General features: G+C 52.1%; 1 protein-coding gene across 3 annotated transcripts; it reads right to left on the minus strand.

The window, feature by feature from the left end:
• Positions 1-2763: 2763 nt before the first annotated feature.
• On the minus strand, positions 2764-12091 carry LOC142589945 (uncharacterized). 3 transcript variants are annotated; one of them, XM_075701672.1, is made up of 2 exons: positions 6253-6392; positions 2764-6068 (listed from the first exon to the last, which is right to left on the minus strand). In XM_075701672.1, the coding sequence occupies exons 1-2, from the start codon at positions 6265-6267 to the stop codon at positions 3717-3719; spliced, it is 2367 nt and encodes a 788-aa protein (XP_075557787.1). In that variant the 5' UTR covers positions 6268-6392; the 3' UTR covers positions 2764-3716. The 3 variants fall into 3 exon arrangements, with proteins under 3 accessions (XP_075557787.1, XP_075557790.1, XP_075557788.1); XM_075701675.1 differs by lacking the exon at positions 6253-6392 and adding an exon at positions 11804-12091 and having other exon boundaries at positions 2765-6068; XM_075701673.1 differs by lacking the exon at positions 6253-6392 and adding an exon at positions 7421-7517 and having other exon boundaries at positions 2765-6068.
• Positions 12092-18905: the final 6814 nt, after the last annotated feature.

Genomic DNA, 18905 nt, shown 5'->3' on the forward strand with positions numbered 1-18905 from the left:
CATGCGCATCTTTAAAAACACACAGGCTGTTTAGTCGCGCGTGCGCCGGCAGTATGCGCAGACAACTCGTGTTGCAAAGCAGCTTCCCTGCCACAATTCTTGGCAATGCATGGAAACTATTTCCCTTTCGTATCGTCCGCTTGGTATGGTGGCATTGAAAGGAGCTTAAAGGCGGTATTGCAAAGGAAAAATGGTTGTATACATATGCCGGATGGTGCATGCTATTTATTGCTCATTTTGTTTCTGACGAAATGCCGACTGCAGATTCTGCTGTTTGGTACTGGCTGACCGTCTTCACTATCGAATAAAACAAGCACACACGCCAAATTCGATTTAGAAACCAGCCTGACACCGCTTGACAGGGCGAGAAGACGGGAACTTACTCCGCTCGCCTGACTGCTTGGATTTGATGGATGATGATGGTTTTGATGGAAAGACGCAGACGGATAGATCCTCCCTCATTCCGACGTAGTTGTGACACTTGTATGCGTCTTTTTGTTTTCCCTCGGCTTTCAGCGCACGCAAAGCCACTACCAGTAGCAATTTTCGTCCGCGGGAGCGGCTGCATTGTGCAAGTTCCGACCGCCAGGGTGGCGCTGCAGGCGTCGTGAAAACTCCAGCGCTGCTTCCCCATTGCGTAGTGTTTTGAGGCAGCGACGGGAAGCAAACGAAATCGAGCTGGTGGGTGACAACGACATACAGTGCCGCAAGAGCCAAACCTGAAAAAAAAATTGCCTGTGGTTTAGCTCTGGTTAACCCTAGTTGAATTGTGCAAACAAGAGCTGCATGACTACGCTTGTGGTTAAGTGTTTGATTTAGCTGTATTCTATATAGACACGACAAGACACACTGTTCAGGTAAAGACTAGGCTAGGTAATTACTAGGTAACGTCTACGCAGGGTCTCATTGAGACGCTCTTGAGAAAAAGCGGTCTCTTCCGCAGTTGAAGAGTCACTCCGGGACATGGCACGACCTCTAGCCGCATCTTCGTTACGACGCTTCTCGAGTCGTGCGGTGCGTTCTTCTGGCATCTCTTGAGCACGCTGTCTCTTCCTCGCTTCGTTCTGTCGTTGCGTCTCTTTCGCGCTCTCTATAACGACTACACTGAAGCGAAGCGCATATGTATACACCCCCCGCGAGGCGACACCTCCTCTCCCTCTGCCCCAGTGGAGCGAGCGGCGTCGACGGCGGCGCCATCTGTTGGAGCGGGGCTGGGGCATCGCTAGGCAACGGCGGCTCAACGTCGTTCGTCGGCCACGGCATACGGTTGCCTGCATAAAGGCCAGAATACATGGAGCGAATATGCGACGAATAGTCGGCGTTTGACGCCCGGCGGCGTACGCGCGATGCGCGGCGGCGGAGAAAACGTCGTTCGCCGCCGATCTAGCTGGCGCAGAAAAGTTCGTCGGGCGTCGGCGATACCGGAAGCGGCAAACGAGCGGCGCCCCAAAGCGAGCCAATCAGGTCTCACTATCCGCCCCGACTTCCGACGAGGCTTCCCCGCTTGTCCGTGTATCCCGATCCCGCTCTATCGTTCACGCCGGTCTCCCGCTTTTCGTAGTCATGGCTTCCAAAGCGGCGCGGCTGGAATTTAACAAGTTAATTTCGGCTGTTAAGAAGCGTGCCGCGCGTGCGTTGAGCCACAGAACAGAGCCGCGGAGTTGGAGGAGCCGAAAGTTATTTACCCGCCCAGTGTTGCCACAAGGCATAGCATCGCCGCTTTCGTTAAACTACATCGGCACATGAATGTCTCAAACACATAAAAAACGCTAGAAATCATTCCTAAACAAAATTTTACGCGTTTTTAGAGTGTTCCACAATTCAAAAGCCGTAATAGTTGTCGTTAACGTTTTTTTTTTTTGTGTCATGTGTTTCACTACAGCGCATTTGCCCCGTCTAGCCACACTGATAACAACGCAGCGACTCGTCGGCGGCGGCCGCCGTGTCTTCGCTCCATGTAGCGCAGCCCGACGAACGTACGGCGTCGCGCCGCGGCAGATTTTCTGCCGCCCGAACTTCGTCGTGAAAGTTCGCGCCATGTATTCTGGCCTTAAGGCGCGACGAGCCGAAATGGCTCACTGGCTGGCGTAGTAAAGCTTTCGCTTTTAAAAAACGAAAGCTCACTTCGCGGCGCCTGCAGCAGGGAATGGCGGCCCGTTTCGGTTTATCGCCTGTTATAGAAGCGTGCAGTAGTGCTATTTCTTCGGCACGACGCCCCACGCGCTGTCAGACAGGTGAAAGTACTTAGCGAAATAAGAGTTGGCGGCGATAGCTGCGAATGCGACGTGCGAAGACCCGGGAGGAAATGTGCTGGTACCGGAATAGGAAACCGCGAGCGGGCGGCGGTTGACTACTGTTGTTGATCGCGCGCTCCTCGAGCCTTCTCTAGTTTATATGGGGTCTAGCGACCGAAAAACGTATCATACGATCGCAGTTTCGTAATTCACTGAACGTTAGTTCCGAGATAGCGTGTTATCCGGGAACGTACGAACCGCTTGAAAAGCGTGTTAGCGGGATGGTGTCAGGGATGGAGGCGCTACATTTTAGATCCGTAACTAAAATGATCTTGGTAGGCAGTCGCACAAAGCTAAAGGCATCAGGATCGGTTATATAGCATGATACGTGGGAAGAATATAGCAATTATCAAATAATAATGAAGTACAGTTATGCGAAACATTGCTTATCCCAGCAGTGACAACAGAAGCAGCATTCTGTGTCGTGATGTGTGAGCTCAAAAGGTATAAAGCTCAAAAGGGTCATAAGGTGAGCTCAAAAGGGTCATACGCATCAGTATCTTCTACAAGACAATTTCACAGTTTTCAAAGGAAGCATTTATTTACGACGTGCAAGCTTACCATGAATGCAGTGGGAATCGTTCCATTGTGAATAGACAGGATTCCTTATATGAAAATGGGAAAAATAATAAGCCATCATTGAGAAGATTTTCATATATAAATTATGTATTCTTGATCATAATGTCTTAACTATGGAAATGCTCTGCAAAAGTACACAATTTCTGGGGAGGTCAACATACATTTCCATATAATTAGCATTACCTAAATATGTTAGTACACATACTGCAACGTTTGAGAGAGGCTTCGAGCTATGGCTCCGGTGCTCCCACTTGCGTGCAGCAGTCACATTTAAGGTTTCGTTACAGCATAGCAGAGGTTTAAGTAAATGTATGCCAAAATACTGGAAGACAAGCAATGAGCGCTGTTTGTGGACTTATGATGGCAGCTTGTCTAAGGAAAACCCGGAAATTTCTAGCAGTGAGTAACAGTGTTCCACGTATCTGCTAGCTCAAACTGCCACTGAAATACATCTTTCAGTATGGCATACATATATGCGAGTACGTCAGTTATGCTAAAGCTCTGCACTGAAAAAAAAATACTTCATGTCTGTTTCGTAGTAAAATGAATGCTGGTGACATGCACGTTGGCTTCCCCCCATGCGCAACAAAGGAAGGTCACGCGTTCAACAAATTATCTGAAGTTTCAGCATGTCGTTGAGCTTAGTACAAATGGATGGTCTTGGGATATAAATAACCGGTTTAGTCTGTCATCCCAGGCCACAAGAGGGTACGGGAACACTGAACAAGGAGGAAAGATCACTCTGTCTCCGCCTATCTTTGTTGTCAGTCGTTGTAGACTTTTGCCGCCAAGAATGAATACCCGGATGAACAACACGGCCTATACTCTCGGTGCAATAAGGAGCTACAAACGTGGATAACAATCACTGTCCACGATGTCAGCCAACCTGATGTACCGCCTAATCTGCCGCCAGCTGTCCGCGTCCAGTCCGTCCAGCTGCAACCGCGGGCCACCTCGCTTGTCTTCGCGCACCGGGTGACAGATCACGTTCTCTTGCACGACGCCCGCTGCCTTCATGAAAGTGGCCATGTCTGCGAGCTCTTCCAGCGCCTGCTGAACAACGCCGGCCGCTGTATACTCGTCAATGGAGGCGAACTCCGCGACCGTGCTGACCACGCCTTGACCACAGGACACCTCTTCCAGTGCCCTGGCGCATCGCTTGCTGCGATTGACGCCCATCACGTAATGCGATGCCCGCATGGCCAGAGCCCGGTTGCGCCTCGCGACTCGCTGGACCGCTAGGTACTGCGGACACCCGTCGATGGCACTGTGGCTGAGCTCTAGCATGGAGTAGTTGCCGGAGAATCGCGGTTCCAGCCCGCGGAGGAACGCCTTCAGCGCGGCGCGGTCGTTGTCTTCGACGAAGAAGCCGAACTCGCACAGGGTCGCACTGTCCGCTATCGTCGCGGCCAGCTGTTGGATTTCGGCGTCGGTGAAGCGCATCTTGTGGATGCGCAGCGTCCGGAGACTCGCGTTCCGCGCGAGCGCGCGCAGCAGGCCTTCGCGGCCTCCGTAGACGAGAGGTCCGCTAGTGTGCAGGCTGAGGTCCAGCCTCCTGAGCGTCGTCGTCGTCTCCAGAAAGTTGGCCACCACGGCGCGCGCGTTGTCGTCGTCGAACAGCTGACCGTTGACCACTGTCAGAGAGAGCGAGCCGATCTGGGTGAATCGGGGCAGCAGGCGCAGCGCTTCGCCGACCATCTGCGGGTCCCGGAAGTTTCCTGGGCCGAGGACCACGTTCTTTATCAGGGCGGGATACTCGACCACGTTTTCGGAACACCCGTCCTTGAGTACGTAGGCGTGGTCCAGGCGGATGCGGTCCATCGTGCCGGTCTTGCGGACGATGTCGCAGATGGCGCCAACATCTTCGTTGCGAATGCGCGCCAGCGTGACCACTCTCAGCGTCCTGTTGGCGCGGACGGCCTCGCAGAACGAGAGGCACTCGTTTACGGTGAACGTGGAGACGTCGACGGTGAGCTGCTCCAACGACCGGTGCCGGGCCAGGGCCAGGAGGCATCGAGGGAATCCGTTGGGCGCCTCGGACTCGCGCCTCTTCCAGTGCTCGCGGGACGTAAAGCTCCCCTGGAACGCCTCGAACCAGGAGGTCCCGATGAGCGTGAGACGCCGCAGCGTCCGGTTCTCGTTGAGAAGCTTGGCGACGACGGTGAAGTTCCACCTGCCCAGGAAGAAGCCCGCGACGCTGAGGTCCTGCAGCGACCGGTTTTGGCAGACGCCGTCCACGATGGCGCTTAGCGAGGGCGGGTGGCTGGTGCAGCTCCTGCGCACCGTTAGAGACAAGATCTGGTCGCAGCGCCCGTCGCTTAGGTAGTCTCGGAGCAGGGCGCTCGTCTCGTTGGGGTCGCGGATCACGAGGCAAGCGCTGAGCGTAAGCCTCCTCAAGCTGGTGTTCTTCTTGAGGGCTCCAAAGAGCGCCTCGGCGTGTGGAAGAGGCATGTGGACCTCGACCAGGTCGAGCGACGTCAGCGTCGACGTGGTCCGCAGGAAGGCTAGTAACTTGCCGGAAAGAGGTCTCTGCAGCTTGTCGTGCGTCCAGGCAAGCTCTCGCAGTCGGCTCAGGGAACCCACGGCGTCGCCGAGGCTGTCGACGAGCGGTTGACTTACGCGGTACACGGAGCGGATCCTGAGCGCCCTCAGAGACGACCCGGCCCGCGTGATGGCGTCGCGGGTGAGGTCTTCGTGAGCGCCGAACGTGCGGCCAGCGACGTCGACCGCGACGACGCAGCGGTGCGTCGCGAGGATTTCTTGGACGAGGGTCAGGACACGGGTTACATACTCTGTCTTCGTTGCGGCCGGGGCGTCGCCCCCCGCGGAAGGGTCCTGTACGTCTGCCGCCGTCTTGCGGGCATCGTATTGGGACGTCGCGGCGGGCTCGAGCTTGCTGGATTCCCACGGTGACTCGTACCACGAGAGCGACAGTTGCCCGGGCAGGATCTCGACGAGTTCGAGTCCCACCGACCGCAGAAGATTGTTGAGCGGGTCGAGCTTGTTGAAGATGGCGCAGGGGCAGTCTGGTTCGATGCCCGTGCAGTGACCTACCAAGTCGCCGTCGGCCGACTCTACCGAAGAAGGTCGCTCGCGCCTAGCGCAAGAAAAATGCCGGCTGAGCGCTTTTCCCATGTCTCTGGAGTCGCGGTCTCCAACCGTAGGACACGCTGCAGAAGACGTGTTGACGACAACCTGCACAAGACGAGAGAACGGGAGAGGACGCCCGATTGAATTCGATGCCTTACCAAAAAAAAATGACATTAACACAGTACGAGAAATAAAGTTGACCGGCAAGTTTACGCTTCCGGGATCATTTCAACCACGAGTGAAAAATTTTGAGCCGCTTAGTGGCGCGCGAGGTTACACAGAAACTGACCTTAGCGCACAACATTTACCGCGAGGGGCTGGCGTTGCGTTGTGGCCCAGGGGTTTAAAAAAGAATTGCATGGATGTGACTAGGGGCGGTATCACTGGCGGCGTGGATCGCTTCTAGCCATTGGTTGACGGGGCACCGGGCTGTCGTCACGCGCAATCGGCCAGGTGCGGCACGTGCAAGCGCATGCGTGCGCGTGCGGCAGCCAGCCAGCCATTTCGTTTTTTTCTCAAGATCTCGCGCCCACGCTGCGATTTTGGCGTAAGACAAATACCGCGTGATTTCGTCAGAACGGCCGGCACTTTTACTGCAATCTTAGAAGAGATGTAATCACCAATGTGAAGTACCGCGCAGGCAAATGCCAGAAAATAAAGCCAGCAGATCTCACGCCCCGTGGGAACCGATGTTACGTGAAGCAGTGTGCGGGGAGCGTATACCAAGTTAACGAAACGACCATGGGAGCACCGAGACGTAGGCGGCTGTTTCTTGAGCTATGCATGACACGTTTCATCGTCACCTATCGTTTATGTTCGTCATACGCTCTTGTCATGCTATGCGAATTTTGGTTCATGGAAGTTAACGAAACGACCGTGAGAGCACCAAGACGTAGGCTGCTAGACAGATGCTGTCAAAGGCGCCAAATGTTCGCCGATAAATGTTTCCCACTTACTAATGGGATAACCGTTTTCCGCTCCACTGTACAGTCGCCCAAATCTTTAACTGGTGTGCGGGAGCGGCGACTTTTCCGGGCGTTTTCCGGGCGTCAGCGCCGTATGACGCGGCGAGGCTGGAAACAGCCTAGTAGACGATGGGCCCAGCTGAGCGCGCTTTGTCCGCATGCGCTTAGCCTCAGACTCTTTCCAGCCGCGCCCCGTCATACGGCGCTGACGCACGGAAAAGTCGCCGCTCGCGCACGCCAGTTAAAGATTTGGGCGCCTGTACGTGCTCTCGCACTGCGCAGAACTGCGTCGATATCGCATTGTCGATAACCCGCGTGACCCAGCTAGACGAGCGGTGCGCGCTTGACTGAACTGCAAAACAGCAACAACAAAGCTTGATAAGGTCAAGGACTGGGGCTACAGTTGATTCTACACATGATTCCAAGTACGATAGCGGCGCTTCTCGCGAACGAGGACAAGCTAAAGAAAGAATGACAGGACAAGCGACTCACTTTCAAAGTCGACCGCTTGTCGCTTGCCTGCAGTTCCCGCAAGCCCTGTCCTTGTTCAAGGACTCGAGCTGTTAGACAAAGCTGAACTTACCGCCCCGTTCCGCTGCAGCCCGATCGGCAGCGAAGCGCGTTCTGCTTCCGGTATACGATAGCTCTGCGCATGCGCACTATGGCGCTTTCTCGGTAACGGAGCCAAGTTCCTCGGTAGACCTACACCAGTGCGTCGTCAAGAGGCAGGAGGGACACACAGTCATCTTGGCCGTATACAAAACTTCAAGGAACCAAAGCGAACGCAGCGGCCGGCTCCGCCGAACCGATTCGCAAGAGCCAAACGAGAACAGCGTTCCGTTGCCGCCGCATATATTAAGTGTTGCGATAGCAGTGGCGTTGTCGCCGAGTGGCTGTGAGCGAGTTCCCGGGGGCACACAACTCTGAGCGGAGCGGAATGACGTATAACGCCGAGCCAACGCTATACTGCACGTCTAGCAAACGTCGAGATGACGCTCCATACATGTGCACGCACGTGCGGCATACGAGCAGGTTCGTTCGGTATATGTAGTTATGCCCTTGGTTCAGTTTGTGGCGTTCCCAAAATGAACTCAGCCCTATTGGGTCGTACCACGTGCTTTTTCGCTCCCGCGGTGTACTCGTTGCCTGCTACAGCGACTGCCATGTTCCCAACAATGATCACCCATAGATTGACACCCCGTAATGTCCCAGACACCCGGCTCTCCGTGTACTTGATTCCCGTAGCATTTGCCCGCAGACTGGCGCTCGGTTGAGGCCTTGAGCAGGGTCAGTTTGTTAGTCTGCTGCAACTTCGTGTCCTTGGTTTCTGCCGCGGGTCGTTCTGCACGCGAAGCCAGCACGCTTGGCGCAAACCCCCCCAGAGGCGGTTCCCATACAAGGGATGTGAGAAGGCAAGGAAACTCCGAGAAATAAAAACCCTGAGGCGAGCAAACCCTGAGAAGTAGGCAAGGAAGGCAAGGACAGCATTTGCGGAGAAACTGGATAAGCTTAAGTCCAAGGTGCGGTACCAGTACGGTCCTGCTGTTTCTGAAAAATAAACACTAGGTAAATATATCAAGCGGGCAAACTACGCTGCAGAAGGATAGCCGCATTAATTAAAGCGTGCCGTAGGGTCCAAGCGACACTACGGAAGCGGTCGACCGCCAAATCAACAGTTCCGTGACCGCCGCGGTAGCTTTGCGGCGATGGCATTGCTAGAGGTCGTGGATTTGATCCCGACCGCGACAGCCGCATTTCGACGGGGGCGAAATAGAAAACGCACGTGCACTTAGATTTTGGGACACGTTAAAGAACGCCACGGTGTCAAAATGAATCCGGAGTCAGCCACTACGGCGTGCCTCATAATCCGGGTGTGGTTTTGGAAAGTAGAGGCCCATAATTCAACTTTAATACATCTGCCACTCTGGGATGTGCCATGTGAGGCGATGACGATGCTCAACCCGCTCAGAGGTCACGAAATATGGCGCTGAACAACGCCTCAAGCAAACGCCTCTCCCTTTGCGTTCTGTGTACTACGCCGAGAGGCAGGAGTGGAGCCCGTAAGGTAACGTTTAACGTCAACTCGCCGCTCTCTCGTTACACCAAACGTTGAAGAAATTAAGCTTTAGCCGTCAACATCGCCGCTAATTATCGTCAATCAAAGCGGAAAGCTTCGCTTACATCGATTCCCACAGTGCGTCGGATGTGCGTAATTTTTGTTGTGCGTGCGTGTGTTCTGTCACGAAAACGCCGGACATTTGGGCAGACTTTAACAAGCGAGCTTATTACGTGAATTATGCGGCATCCTTACAAACAGACCACATGGTCCGTCCTGCCAACTCGCGCATGCACAGTAACGCGGGATCGGACTGACAATCGCAATCTGGTGGCTGGGAAACAAGTTTCACAGTGTCGCATTTCCCTTCTAAAATGGGCCACTTCGCGATCGCTTCACGCAGCATAAACGTGCATAGCCTGAACCTGCACACGACGCCACTGATCTTTTTTAAACGCACAGCCTAGTCCGCCGGTCACCGCGCTTCCCTGTACTCGTAAAATGATCTTTGTGTCAAAGGCCCTGTCAGTGCATATTTCTATCGCACTATGGATCGAAAGCAATGTATATATGCTCCACTATGCCCGCTATAAAGCAATCTGACAATTGAATCTGAAACCGACGCTCGAAGACGCCATGTCGAAACCTCGCAGGCATGAATGTGCGGCGCGAGCCAATACAGGCTCACGCATTTCTTTAACCTTCATTGGGGGACTAAAGAAGCCCGTTTCATTACGCATCACGAATCAGCCGCGCCATCACACTTTCCTCGCGCGTATACCTTCCAAACGCAGCTTGAAAGCCGCCTTTCCCGAGCACGCAGCGCCTGAAAAAAAAAAAAAAGCAGTTAATTCACTCTTTCCTTTGTTTCAGTGGTATAGTATCACAATCGTTGGCACTAACAATAAGTCAAGCCCTTCAGTCCCTTTTCTCGTTCGTATAACCTGACCAGATATTTCGCCGCAAGCTACCAAGCCTGCATAACGACAAAGCGATAGACTCGATATTAACCAGTATTCTTCCTGCTCACTCTTCCACTGCTGGCATGATGTGCCATAGGCTGCCAGGGTGACGAGCACAACAGGTATACCATGTGCCCCAGCTAGCGTTAGCCATGCTGTTAAAAGAAAAAAAAAAGATTCAAAAGTATGCGGATCCCACGCACTGATACTGGGAATGTATATAAGCGAACCTCTTTGTGCTATTTGCTTTGATCAAAGATAATTAGCGGTGATATTGACCGCGAATGTCTAACTTCAACGTTTAGTCCAACATCTTACATTTCGTGCATCACTGCTGTTTGTCTGCGTAGTACACAGAACATACATATTGGAGGCGTTCGCTTGAGGCACTGTTGTATACGCCACACTTCATAACCTCCGAGAAGAATGAGCATACTCATTGCTTCACATGGCACATCGCATCATGGCCGAAGTAGTAAACTTTAATTTGAATTGCGGGGCCGCACGTGACAAAACCACATTTCGATAACGAGGCATGGCGCAGGGGTGCACTCCGGAATAGTTTTGAATGACACCGTGGTGTTCTTTAACGTGTCCCTAAATCTTTGTCCCTTATGTTTCAGAAATAGCTGAAACGTACCATACCATATTGTGTATTTAGATTTATCCTGTTGGCCCGCAACCATTGTTCCTTGCCTTCTCACTTCGCCTTTTCTCTCTCCACCCCTTCACCCCCTCTCCCCCTCTGTGGAGACTGCAAGTGAAGAGTGGCAAGGCTGTTATTCACTCGTCTGGCGACTGCGTCGGTTCTACCCATTCTCTGCCACCTCTCCCCCGTCATCTCTACAACTCTATCTAGCTTCCCTTTCCTACATTACATTAGTAGGAACATTAGTTAGTAGGAACTACATTACATTAGTTTCCTTCCTACATTAGTAGGAAGGTAAGCGCTATAATTTCTGTAATGCTTTTGCGGGGAGTCACGGGTAATGACGGCTTTCAAGAGGATAATGTGGCGACGCCCAGGGAGCTCCAGGGGGCATTGTGCACATTTGACGTGGTGCCTTCTGCGGTAAAGCTAGGGAAACTATGGAGCATGTCTTATTAGAAGGTGAAGACGTCTACCCAGAGGTCGATTTAGGCACCATTGGCCTTCTTGAAGCCCTTGGGTTCAGCAAGAGCAGTGGAAAAGTAAACATGTCCGCAATAGGGATTAGTAAGAGGCGATTAGAGGATTGGTGGAAGAAAAGTAGGGAAACTACAAAAAACGGAGACACACAAAAGCCCAGTTCGCAATAGGGGATCAGAAAATTTGGTTGTGGGAGTTCCATCGTGCTTTTTATTATTGTTTAACCTAAGTAGGACATTAGGCAGTATAATAGGACGACCTTGGTGGCGCAACCCCCCGCCCCGTTCCAAAGGGGACGCTCATAACATCCATCCATCCATCCATCCATCCGTGGGGCAAAGTTCCAACGGGTTTCTCGCGTTGCCTTTTATCTCTGTGGCGCACCTGTCATGTGTACACACGATCTATACAGATAGCTACGGTGTTCAGTCTTCAGAGATATGATGGCCGAGCATCATACTTTTATTAAAATTGTGCCTTGCACCGTGTATTTTATCATATTTTTTTTCGTCGAACAGATTGGCCATCGTTAGCCGGGACACCCTCTAAATGCTTTTCGTTGTCATCTCTCGAGCATACGCCATGTATATATGCTCTAAATGCACGCTCACCGACTAAAGCCTATGTACACGAACGCGGTCTGTCAGAAAGGCGACACGAAATGACATCACGATCGAAGCAAAACCCGACACACGAGCATTTGGTGGAAGGTACGCTGCTAGACTTACTTGTTATAGGTGGGCAAGTCCCCGAGGTGTACGCAAGCCGTCTGCGCCCGTCACCGCGAGGAACGGTTGAAAGTCTTTCTGATCAGTCAGTCAGTCGTGGGGGATCGCAGCCTTCATTGCCTGCCCGTGAACATTCGAATTCACGCCGAGCACCCCCTATTAGCCTTAACGCAGCCACAAACAAACGCCAAAAAAGCGAGTACATGCACTGGTATCTGTTGGTACGGTCTGCGCCTGCAAACAAGGGCAACAGTTCTGCTTGTTATCGATGCGGCCAACCTTCTCGCGATTGGCTGTCGATTGTTCTCCTCCTGCCTCGCCCTCCACCACTTCGCCACCGGGGCTCTTTCCAAGGCTCTTCTGACTCACAGTGTTTCTCGCGCCAATTATATATCTTATAGCCAGAAATGGCGATGATACCCCACTCTCACCACTAACTTTGCACCCCTTCCACCCCCCCCCCCCCCGCTTAGCTCCACTATGCTGAGAGAGAAAGAAAGATTGGTCACTGGCGTACAATCAAGCGGGACACAAAAGAAACAGACGCGACAAGATGCTGCAGAATACAACTGAGACTCGCTGAAAGGGCAGGTCTGCACTATATAGGCAGGAAATCTTTTTAACAAGCGGCATTGCTACTGCGCATGCGCACCGCTCATCCTCTGACTAGGACACTCCACCTCTATCTTCACGATGCGTACATACTAGCGGAAGCAGTTATCACTTTCCTTTTTGGCGCTGAATAAATGCTGAAATGCCTCGGAGGCTGGTCTGTTAGGGCCTGCAGTGAAACCGAGCTACATTATACGTGGGTTATCAGAAATGGGCGGCACTGTCATTTCCTACACAATTATCAGCGAGATAAGCGCCCAGCCTGTTGCTTCTGCGTGTACGTCCGCAGCGCTAGCTGAGTAGCTATGGCGTTGAACTGCTAAGGTCGCTGGTTTGACCCCGACCGCAGGTGGCCGCATTTCGGTCGAGGAGAAAGAAAGAAAACTGAAATTTTATTTTCTGAGACAGTAATCCCAGTCAGAATCCGGTTATCCTAGGTGGGATCGAGGATTCCTTATTCCAAGAACCCTCTGGCTTGGGCTGCCTCCTTGGCTCGGGCGAGGAATGCAAAAAAAAAAAAGGAAACGCTCGTGTATGCTTCGATGCGGCTGCCCTCTAAGGGACCACGGGTGATCAAAATTAATCCGCGGTCCCCTTCTAGAGGCGTGCCTGGTAATCACGCGGACTCTGCTCGTAAAACCCGATAACTTTACTAATTGTACGTGTGCGTGCCGTTGACGTGTGGCACCAGTCCAGCCATGTCACGTCTAACAATAGTTAAAAAAGAAAAAAAGAGTCACGCCTTACAGGATGGGCAGATTGAACGGCGAGATGTTTGGAGGAACACATATTTAACTTAAATAAATTTTGGCTTTCTTATACGTGCCAGAAACACGATACGATTGCGAGGCACGTCGTATAGGGGGGGGGGGGCACTCCGGATTAAATTTTGACCACCTGGGGTTCTTTAAAGTACTCCCAATGCACGGTACACAAACGCTTCTTCACCCCCCCCCTCCCCATTGAAATGCGACCGCCGCGGTTGCGGGATATAGGAACAAATTATCAGTATGTACGTGGCTGGAGCTATCGGGGGTATCGTATCGGCCGTCTCGGGATAATCGCTGAAGTTATGGGCGAGTTTTCACTTTGGCGTATATTGCGACCATCTTTAGCATGGGCGGAAGAATTGAAAGAAAGAAAAGAAAGCAGGGCAAGTTGGCGGTTGACTCTCGGTTGATGGCTTCCCGATTAAAGAGGACAGCGAATCCACTGCGAGATAAATAAGGGTGTGCGAATATCCGAAACCTTCGACTAACGTGTCGAATAGTGTCCAATTCCATTCGGTCTTGGAATGGAATAGTCCTATACACTCGTAAATGCGAATGTTTTTCGAGTACGTTTCGAATATTTCAGAACGACGACTGCGCTCAAATAGGCATAAAATTGGAGGAAAATCACGGTAATGCTTCACCCTCGTGGCCACAGTATAGACAAAAAAAAAAAAAAAACAAAACAAAAAAAAACCAGGAGAACTTGCGTAGTGGAGCAGGCTACGTCACTTAGGTAGCCGTACTTTACAGGCTGTACAGCTATCATTTGCACTCTTGGAAGAGCCCAGTGAGTGCGAATAAAGGGCTTGTTTGCTTCTGGCGCCCCATTTGTGCTTTTAATAAACAGCGCTGTCATAAACGTAGTGTGTAATGACACAAACTTGCTGACATTAAGAATACTTGAGTGCGAACATCGCTTTACATTAATTGTGACATCGGCTGCTTCATTATTCGAAAGCCATACGAAAAAAAAAATCGTTCGTTATTCGATTAGATTTTATTCGCTTCCGGCATTATTCGACCGTATTCGATTCGGACTCAAAAGCCACTATTCCCACACCCCAAGTTCAAATAAGGGAGCCGCGTTCGGACGAGCACCTGCTAAGATGGCGTCATGAACTCAAAATTTCATCCAAGAAAAGGCGAACCCCTCTTTATGACGAAGACTTCGAGGCATGAAGTTAACCTCGTTCCAAGCGGTATAGATAGGGTGTCTCATGCTAATGTTAGCCAAGCTGTGCAACGAGAATAAATAATGTAAAAAAAAAACACCGCGCTAGATACGATCTCAAGACGTATGCGGTGGTCAGTCGGCACACCTCTGACAATCTGACACCGTTTAGAGTTTTTGTGTGTTGCACCGTGTTTGTGTTGAACAGAAAACGAAAAGAAGCGTCACAAACAGCTCAAACGGTTCAAAGCATGCTTCTGGGAAATTCAGCTCGCTACGCGATGATACCACCAAAGGTAGACAATTTAGGGCACAGCTCTTAAAAGCGCCCGTTCCTGCGTTTAGCGGCGGCGTCCCTCGGTGTAACCGAGCGAACGAGCCCTGCAGCGACGAATGAGAGAAGTGGTTCTTGTGGGGAAGGAGAAAAGGCTAGCGCTATTTTCTGCAACCCATGCGGGAGCACGGCTCAGCGCCAGCAGGTTGGGGCGGATGGGATTAAAAGAGAGAGAGGGTAGGAGGGAGAAAGGTAGAAGGTCGTAGAGATGGAAGCGAAGTAGTGGCCGATCAGGAAGGCCGAGGTGGTGGGATGGCCGTTAGGCCATCCGTCTTTGTAGAAATGTCCTATAGTCTCGCCGAGAGCCCCGACGAGTCGAGGTACTCGACGACACTTAGGAAGGCTGGTAGCTGATTACGACAGGGGAAGAGGATATCTTCCTGTCGTGAACATGGGAGCCCCAGGCGGTGGAACTCTTGCAGAAGTCGACGGCGGTGCTGCAGGTGAGCAGGGCAGGCCAGCAGGAGGTGCTCCAGAGTCTCCGGTTCACCACAGGTGGCACAGGCTGGCGAGGTGGCTTTCCCAAGGCGATGCCGGCGGGCTGCCGTCCAGTAGCAGCCAACTCGCAGTCGGAGCAGCATGGAGGCATCCCTTCGTAGTAGGCCGTGCTGTGGAAGAGGCCGTGGAGGCCGGCCCAGGGATACCCGTTTGTCCGGGTGGCAGGCGACGATGTGCCGGCGCAGCCTGTGTCTCGAGAAGTCTGGGGCCGGTACAGCAGGGCTGAGGGGGACGCTTGAGTGGTGGGCACTTTTTGCCAGAGTGTCCGGCTCTTCATTGCCCGGGATCCCCACGTGTGCCGGTAGCCAATGCAGAGATACTGAGCATCCTGCGTCCTGAAGGGCCGTCAGTCTTGAAGAGAGCAGCGCTACCCCAAGCCTAGCCCTGTCAGGGTTCTGCAGGCAAAACATCGCCGCCTTGGAGTCGCAGAAGATGGCTGCCGGGGTCGCTGGTAGCTCCTCTGCAAGTAGGTCCACAGCAAGGTGGAGTCCTGCTAACTCTGCTGCGGTAGAACTTGCGTGAAAGACGTAGCTATAACGAAGAGAGCGTGAGGAGGAAAGCGTTTCACTTCGTTTGCAACGCGCCGCATGAGACGTATTGTTTGCGCCAGGCAATATATATCGCGAAACGAAAACACACATGTAGATCTGCGCTCAAATTTCGAATTAGGGAGTATCGTGATTGTCGGTGAATTTTTCAAACGAAAAACGTTACCGTGAGGTCGGGCGCCGAACTGTATGCTATACAAAGCAATTATCCAGTCAAACATATACGCAACCATTCACAACACTATAATAGACGACAGCAGAACGAGCCTAATCTCAGCTTTAATTGTGCTTGACTAGCGCATGTCTGACTTGTAGGTCTGTACACGTATACAGGGGAAATTGCCGCACTACAGGCCGCTCGAGGCACTTTGCATGCATTCGCAGGCTTTCACGCCCGGAAAAAATATTTTTATGTAGCACTTATTCAGCAAGAGAAAGCTGTATCGAGAGTTTTTCATGTCGTTCTACAATTTTCTCATTCAGACTTTTCATCTAATTATAATATTTGAGAAGTTGATTAAGACCAACTATCTAATTGGGAAGAATGCAAAAAATAACCTGAGTATCTCCAAGTGACGGCCAACAACATTACCTTGGTTCTCTCAAGCCACGTGGCATTTGCATATTTTCAAATGCTCGTACACGATTTACTTGGGACGCCCTGCATATACAGGTTGAACCGCCGACCTCTTTCTTATTTTTTTGAGTGTGCGCATAGGGACGTTTTGTACCCTCGGCGTGTTTCTTCATTCGCTCGTCGAAGTCCACTTCGGTCAACAATGTTATTGCGGTGGAAATTCGGGCTCGTTGTTGCTACACGATGCCAGCATTGTGTAGCGCAGGATGATAAACACCGACACAAGAAGAACGCACGACAACACAAGGCGTCGGTCGCTTCCTAAAGTTGGAAGCTGGCCCGTGTCCACGGAGCAAGAAACATAGTGGAAACTCCGCTGTTTGCGGCGACCAGAAAAGGTCACAAGCCCGCGGAGCTGTTATCGTGCTGGCGGCGCCTGGCGGCCTGGAAAGAAATTACCGCCGTTGACAGCGCACCGGAGCCGCCTGCCCGGGCGCTGCATTTTTTTTTTCTTCGCTGCGGCTTCTACGACGCGCCGCATGGCGCCGCCACTGTATACGGCCCCGTCGGCGCATACAACAATTGTGACCTTATCTGGTCGCCCGCGCTCGCTCGCGCTGACGGGAGTTTCACCTCCTAAATATCTTACTCCGTGCCCGCGCCCTTCTTATGCGTCGCTGCTTACCCAGCGATATGTACGTAATACGAAGTCAACAGTTTGTTCTGAGCGCGGCCTGGAAAATGCGAAGGCGAGCGCCGATCACATTCCATGCTCGTCTCCCCTGACAGTAACGAAATTTCCAGCTGGCGCTATAGCTCGATGTGGCTTTGCAGAAGGGTTGAAATCCGGGCCCAGTTGGTACATAGTTAAAGGAAAAAAAAACAGTCACAAAACGCAAAGAACAAGAATAGAGGTTCACACCACAACGACTGGGTACACTCGATGTGGCTCTGCTCCTCGAGCTGGAAGAGCCACTGCGCACGGCACTCTCCCGCGTCATTACCCCCTTTACCCCCCACCCCCCCTGCGCCAGAGGCATATATGTCGGAACAGCGTCGGAATTTAAGTTGTACCACCGTCGGGATCAGCCCACGTCTCTTGATTGCACTTTCTCCGCGGCCCGCGAAAGAGCCTATAGAATTAGGAACAGACGGCACCCCTGACGCAAAAGCGGCGTAAGGCATTCTCTTAAAAAAAAAAGAGAGAAAAAGAACGAGCCCTTCAGATTCCCTTATTATTCTCGCTTGTGAAACAAGAACACATTATAGTATATCATTGAGCCTCGTTCATATGCTGCATTTCTAAATTGAAAGACTGCGCAGCGACGCATGCGAGCTATATATAGAAGCGACGCTTACGTCGACTTCGTGTCAGCTATAGATTCCAATTGGGCGCGTCCTTCACCGTGCCCCAAAAAGCCGCAGTGAAACCGCGATATCCGACACGTTCGCACGCGACAAATTCTTATAGTCAAATCACCGATGGTCAACGTACCTGATAAGAAAGCGCCGTAAAAAAAAAAAAAGAAAAACAGTCCCCTGCATATTTGTCAGGATTCACAGCGAGCCCGCGCCTATTTACATATGCGCGAGATCCATCGTGTCGTCGCTAATTCGAAAAGTTCACATCCCGCCCTCTCCCAACCGGCCTCATCGCATTCTCGTGCGCACACCCTTAGCAATTCTAATAATAATAATAATATTTGGGTTTTTACGTGCCAAAACCACCTTCTGATTATGAGGCACGCCGTAGTGGAGGACTCCGGAAATTTTGACCACCTGGGGTTCTTTAACGTGCACCTAGATCTAAGCACACGGGTGTTTTCGCATTTCGCCCCCATCGAAATGCGGCCGCCGTGGCCGGGATTCGATCAACCTTAGCAATTCTAAATACCACATTTCCGCTGCTTCTTCTTTAACTTATCTCGTTTCACTTCGGAGCGGTCACTGCAGCAACACATGGCAGCGCATGGAATCATTTAATTCGATGTGCGCAGCTGCGGGCTGGCGCGTTAGGCTTAATAAGCGAGCTGGCGCGTTAGGCCTAACCTTCGGTGGAAGGAGAAAGTGAGAGAAGTCAGGACGAAGAGAGAGGATGGGGGCTCGAACAGCGATCGACAGCGTTTGACAAGCGATGCCTTCTGCAAATCAGGGGTTGTATAGTGTGCTTGTGACAGTAACAAGTTTGGCAAGAGATTTTCGACGAAGCGTCGCTTGTCAAAAGCAAAAGAGACACGCGCGGTTTGCTTCGCCGCGTTGGGGTGGTTAGCCATGCTGCTCATATCTGGTGCTTTGTCTGGGCTGAGCGCCGGTGCAGGAAAGGGGGAGCACGGGGGAGAGAGTGGCCGCAGTGATTGCTGGAAAGACTGGAAGGGAAAGGAAATACGCTCAGCCAGGAAACGGAGCCGCTTTTTATCTCCGCAATCTCTTTCTCCTTCTCTCTCTCCCTCTCCGCGTGGTCAGGGCAATCAAGCAGCCGTCGACGAATGACAATTCGGGCGTATACGCCCACTTTCCGAACCCGCGCAAGAAGTGCCGACGCTTATTCGCAGCCGCCCGTGCACGTGAGCCCGGTGACGTCATTGTCAG

The sequence above is a fragment of the Dermacentor variabilis genome, chromosome 8 (genome assembly GCF_050947875.1).
Source record: "Dermacentor variabilis isolate Ectoservices chromosome 8, ASM5094787v1, whole genome shotgun sequence".
Taxonomy (NCBI): Eukaryota; Metazoa; Arthropoda; class Arachnida; order Ixodida; family Ixodidae; genus Dermacentor; species Dermacentor variabilis.